Raw genomic sequence first — 6441 nt, 5'->3', positions numbered from 1 at the left:
AAAGTCAACACTTCCCTGATCATACTGACCAATCAAAATCATTCACTCTGCATTGCCATTGGTGTCTAGCCATATTAACTAAATATGGAGAAGAATTACACCACTATATTATTTGAAAGTATGTATTTGAATTATGCCACAGTTTACAAAGGGTTGTGTTTTGTACACAACTGGCACAAGAATATTCATAACTGTACTGAAAAATAATAACCATAATAACCATCAAAAGAATAACAAACGTAGCATGAAATCCTGCACCAATTCTGCCCCCTATTGGCTATGTTATGTAATGAGGGCATTCATTACAAATGTTACTTGGGAAGAGGCTACATATTACACTCTTCATGAAAAACTATTAAACAAACAAACAAACAAACAAACAACAACAACAACAGCAAAAACAGTCTCATCTAACACTCAAAAAAAATTGTTTGTTTTTGGTGTGTCCCTCTAAGTAAAACTCTACATGAGAGGGTTTCCAATCTATAATGATTTCAGGTAGATCTCCTCTTTACAGAGCTAGACATGTTAAATATTCAAAGATCCCCTGAAGCCCCTTTTCTAAAAGTGTGTATGTAACATAATTTTTGGAAGAATTTTGTAGATTGATCTACACTTTATGAAAGACCTTTGGGATCTATGGTCATTTGAATCAGCAGGGCAAGGCACAATGTCCTCTTGACAGCATTATAGCACTGACCCTTCTATACAGAGCCAGCCTGGAGGTCGACAATCCAGGGACTCAGGAGACATGGAGAATGTGGAGAAAGGGGTGATGTCACCATCATGGCAGCAGCTACCAACAGAGATCACATGCCTGCCCTACTGCAATGGCTATTGGGTATATATACCTAGCAACTGGGAATTCTACGAGGCTCAGCTGAACACAGTGGGAATATTTGACAGGGGGTTAGCAGAGGTGACGGTAACGCAGCTGACCTAGCTGCTGCAGGTACTGCTTGATGCCACCAAACATGAGCAGCTGACTGCACTCAAGACTGCTCTATGGTTCCAGCCCCTGGAGACCAGTGGCACAAAGAGTTGAGTCTGTTTGGCAACCCAAAATATTGTTGGTATGTTGGCATTGCCAAAAGATGGCTCATGCAGTCGGCTGGTTAGGGTCCCAGCATGTTCATTGGATGCCATGGACAGTTGAGGGGGTCACCTGCTGTCGCCTGATAGACATTGGGTCCAGTGCCACCGGATTCTATTCATGGCCACCAGATTCCATTCGTTCCACCACATAAGGCGATGGCAGCTCAATGGTCAAGATGTTGGATTACTGATCAGAAGGTCATAAGTTCAAATCCCAGTACTACCAAGCTGCCACTGCTGGGCCCATGAGCAAGGCTCTTAACCCTCAACTACTCAGTTGTATAAATGAGATAAATGTAAGTCACTCTGGATAAGGGCATCTGCCAAATGCTGTAAATGGAAGTAAGCCCCCTTAAACCCCTCCAAATACCACTGCCAGTTCACATGCATTAACTAATAGCAGAATTAAACATTTTAACATATTACTAGGGTAATATATTTTATATATTGTATATTTTATATACATACACACACACACACACACACACTATATATATATATATATATATATATATATATATATATATATATATATATATATATATATATATATTGCCTTGGAACACATTAAAGATGTCCTGGTGTCCTGGTCAGCATTGTAGTCAGTATGGACAGGATCTGTAGAGCTGCAGGGGTCAGCATTGTCACCATAATGAGCCACATTGGTGGTTGTAACATTAGGTCCAGTTGTTATCTTCGTGCTGATTTCCAGATAACTGATGTTGGCACTTGGCGGTGCAGGGAGCTAGGTACTGTACAATCATCAACAGTTTCTGCACCTTTTAGGTGCTTTCTAGTTATCTAGTCATTTTTGCATTTTATCATAAATTGCTGATCTAATGCGTTTTAGTCTAGAGCAAGGGTCTCCAACCTTTTTGTGAGTGAGGGCTCCCTGAAGGGATAAAATAGTCTAGAGGGCTACTTTGTTTGATATACTCAAAAATATATAATTTGTTATAAATATAAACACAATGGTGCTTTTTTTTTTTTTTTTTAAACTTTCATTAACAACATTATGTCACGGGGATAATAAAAATATCTTGATATCCTGGCATTAAAAAAATGCTAATGATTTCTCACAAGCTGTTTTAATATTTTTTTATTAAACAATCATCCTGGAAAATATTCCAAGAAAATGTATGGAAATTTTGGCTTCGCCCTAAGTTGAACATCGGAGAATGCAGAAATGATTTCATCTCCATTCTTGTGATCTTTAAACAGTGTGTTCGCTATCACAGTAATTGCTCACTTGACAATTTCGATTCAATTAAATATTATTTGTATAGCACTTTTAACAATGGGCATTGTCTCAAAGGAGCTTTACAGAAACGTATAAACACAGGATACAGATTTTAAGTGTGTGAATTTATCCCTAATGAGCAAGCCGGTGGCGAGGAAAATCTCCCTAAGATGATATGAGGAAGAAACCTTGAGAGGAACCAGACTCAGAAGGGAACCCATCTTCATCTGGGTAACAACGGATAGTGTGAAAGTAAAGGAAAGTTCATTATGGTTTTCATATGAAGTCTGTTTGTTGAACTAGTCCACTGTTCACTAAAGGAGACGTGAGTGCAAAATTGCATGTGGTAATTGCAGTCCATAAGGCCATAGCAGCAACCATAGTCATAGCAACCACAGTGAAAATGTCCATGTGAAATTGAGGTCCAAAATCATTTCCATGGTACTTCAAGCAGCACCATCCTCAGCAATTTCCAGGCTGCACTGCTTGAGGTCATCCTCAGTGGCAGAATGTAGCCTCCAGTTGATGAAAGCTCCATCCAGAGGTAGGGCATCAGGATGGATCAGGCAGGTCCGGAGAGCAGAAAGCAGAGCAGAATTTCACCATCCGAGAACGATTTTTTGTGTTTTGTCAAAAAATTAGCAACCCTAAATGAAGCTTGGGTTGCAGCCTGTGACTTCTTAGTGGGTCTGGGAGAATAAATTATTGCTGCCTGCTTAATGTTGCTTTCAACTCGTTAACTTTTGCTTTTCTAAGTGATGTACCTGGTAGATAACTGCTGTTGAAGGTATCGTGGATTGTGGTGAAATGTCTCGCCGCGATGGATACCGCGGTGATAGCCCCACAGATGAGGCATACACTTTTGCCTTCAGCATTTGTGTAAAGAAATTCCTTCTCCCACTCCTCGTTAAAGTAATGTCTTTCTCTTTTTTGCAGGACCTGGTGCACCATCGGTCATAATTTATCCTTTGTTGTTTTTTTTGTTATAGTTGATTTCACCTTGTTTATGCCATCAGCTCGCTACCACCTCAACTCGCAGAATATCCTACGTCACAAAAAAACGTACGCTACATACGTTAACAATATCAGGCGTAAACTTTTACATTTTTTTCTTTTTTTAATGATGATTTTATTTGATGTTTTAATGTTATATGGAATGTTAACGGGCGCATGGTGGCTTAGTGGTTAGCACGTTTGCCTCACACCTCCAGGGTCTGGGGCTCGAGTCCTGCCGGGGCCGTGTGTGCGGAGTTTGCACGTTCTCCCTGTGCAGCGGGGGTTTCCTCCTCCAGTCCAAAGACATGCATGGTAGGCTGATTGGCGTGTCTAAAGTGTCCGTAGTGTACGAATGGTTGTGTGAGTGTGTATGTGATTGTGCCCTGTGATGGACTCGCACCCTGTCCAGGGTGTACTCCGCCTTGTGCCCGATGCTCCCTGGGATAGGTTCCAGGTTCCCCGTGACCCTGAAAAGGAGTAAGCGGTAGAAGATGGATGGATGAAATGTTGACACTTCTTCATTTTTTGTAAGTATAAATAGAAAAAAATATCAATCATTAAAATTTAGCCTATTTATAGGACGTGCTTGGCGGCCAACTCACAGACTACATGCGGGCTACCAGGTGCCCATGGGCATCATGTTGGGGACAACTGGTCTAGAGGGTGCAATTGCAAATTTTATACTACACAATCATCTCAGGTGTCCCCCAAAGCACACAGCATCATTACCAGTGCTGCAAAAACAACAAAAGGAACGAATAACTTGAGTTTGGTTATGCTATACAGTCATTAACTGCCTTTTAGCTGCCTAATGACTGACATTTCCGTCAATAAGAAGGCAGAAAAAATTGTATTCTGGACCAAGAAGCCGAATGGCTAATTTAGGAAACTACAGAGGAGAACACACACACACACACACACACACACACACTCTCACACACACACACACTCTCTCTCTCTCTCACACACACACACACACACACACACGAGGTCTGTGGCTGTTTCAAAACTGTTTACATGTTCATTCAGCCGCTCTAATGGAAATTTCAGTCATTTGACAACAACTTGGTCTAAAGCAAGGAGAGAGGAAACACGCCCTCGACAGTCAGATAGACTGAACACGGGGCAGATCGGAGAGATCCTGGAGCACATCACTGTGTCAGGGGGGCAGATCGGGCAGGTACCGGGGCAGATAAGGGCAGATTGGACTGATACCGGGGCATATTAGGGCAGATTGGACTGATACCGGGGCAAATAAGGGCAGATTGGACTGATACCGGGGCATATATGGGAAGATTGCACTGATACCGGGGCATAAACGGGCACATTGGACTGATACCGGGGCAAATAAGGGCACATTGGACTGATACCGGGGCATATAAGGGCAGATTCGACTGATACCAGTGCAGATAAGGGCAGATTGGACGGATACCGGGACAGATAAGGGCAGATTGGACGGATACCGGGACAGATAAGGGCAGATTGGACTGATACCGGGACAGATAAGGGCAGACTGGACTAATACCGGGACAGATAAGGGCAGATTGGACTAAAACCTGCAGGAACGTTGCGCTGCAGTTTGGACAGACAGACTCCGAGCAGATCAGTGCGACAGATTGGATTTATAGCGGGTCGGTGTGTCGTGGTGCAGATTGGCATCGGATGTGTCTGGATGCTGTGAGACTGACTACTCCAAGGGTCTTATTTCACACTGAATCATGGGCGATGTCTCTGCTACGTGTCCCGTCCCGGAATCGGCGGTGGTGGTGGTGGACCCGGCGGCGGGGAGCGGGACTGAGAGAGACCGGGAGATGAACATCACTGACACCGTGGAGGGAGAAGGTAAGTCCGTCAGTCTAAGACTGTATCTGTGTTTACTTTCAGGAATAATTAGGATAAAGTCGTACCTCCAGATGACTGAAGCATCACGCACACCCTTCCCAAGCTTTCTTTAACGCACAGTCTCCAGGTGAACCCTAATGTCACCTTCATTTCAGTTATTTAAACGACATAACAGCTCATTTAAGAGGACACAGAGCAGGGAGATTCACAGAAGTAGGTGTGGGTGTCTGGAAGAAATCTGCTCTTTAACTCTGCAGCTGAAATGTCACCCAACATTAATCCCCCAAATGTTTAGGAAACCTAATATTTTACTTCTCATTGAAGATGTCAATCTTTGCATGCTATTGATAAAAAGTAGTAGGTGCCATGTTGAGCCAGAAAATCTGTCTAAAAAAAAACTTGTTATAAATATCTTCATGTTTCAGGCACCATGTATATACTGCACGTTCTATTCCTTAAATTATAATTCCTGATTTACATGTTGCATGGTTACTCCACTTTGTTAGGAAGCACATGCCGACATATCAGGGTGGAAACTGCAAGGTAAACTTAGCTGTGGTATCAGCAAGTCATTGTACATAGAACAAGCGTCGACCTTGAACATATTTTGCATCTCACATATCTGAAACTTAGCCAATTTTATTGTTTTCCTGTTTAATTCTGCCTAATAGTGGAATGTGTGAGAGTGAAACATGCAGGCAAGCGTTATAAAACATAAAACGGATAAAAAATTAAGGTATTAAGGTGTTTTTAACATACAATACAAATCAAATGTGATGTCTGTTCATTACAGCGCTGTGATTGCAGGCCGGGTTAATTTTATAAAGCAAAAGTACTATAGACTGACAGATTAAATAGGAGTATTGGAGACAGACCCAAAACCATGAACGTGTGAGATTGGGCTAATTCATATACTCTATTTATCTTTTTAAATATTGCACATTATTATCACATTCATTCATCTTAAGTAACTGCTTTGAGTTTCATCAAAGAAAGCATCATCGGTAACACTGACAAACACATATGCACTATACATGTTTAAAAAAGGACAGCAGTGCATAAAATACATTTTTATGTTATTATTTACTTGTGTATAAACAAACAATAAAATATATAGTAGAAATTGAATATTTTAAAGCAGTCTAAACCACATACAAGGAACGACCTGTATCCAAAAATCTCTGGCACTAAATGTCAGGAGTGCTAACATTTCAGGCAACGATAACCCAAGTTTAACCCTTCAACTTTCTTAAGCATATTGGAATCAC

At 41.5% G+C, this 6441-nt stretch overlaps 1 protein-coding gene across 1 annotated transcript in view; it reads left to right on the top strand.

The window, feature by feature from the left end:
- The first annotated feature begins 1730 nt into the window (after positions 1–1730).
- Positions 1731–6441, top strand: part of tmem163a (transmembrane protein 163a) — a 72979-nt gene continuing 68268 nt past the window's right edge. Inside the window, exons 1-2 of the mRNA XM_053626456.1 lie at positions 1731–3858; positions 4983–5173. Of these exons, the coding sequence (XP_053482431.1) occupies positions 5050–5173 (124 nt within the window). The 5' untranslated portion in view covers positions 1731–3858; positions 4983–5049. The remainder of the gene's footprint in view (positions 3859–4982; positions 5174–6441) is intronic.

This window comes from Ictalurus furcatus, chromosome 6 (genome assembly GCF_023375685.1).
Source record: "Ictalurus furcatus strain D&B chromosome 6, Billie_1.0, whole genome shotgun sequence".
In the NCBI taxonomy this organism is placed as follows: domain Eukaryota; kingdom Metazoa; phylum Chordata; class Actinopteri; order Siluriformes; family Ictaluridae; genus Ictalurus; species Ictalurus furcatus.
Note: the sequence above shows the minus strand (reverse complement) of the source record. Positions and strands in the feature narration are given on the sequence as shown.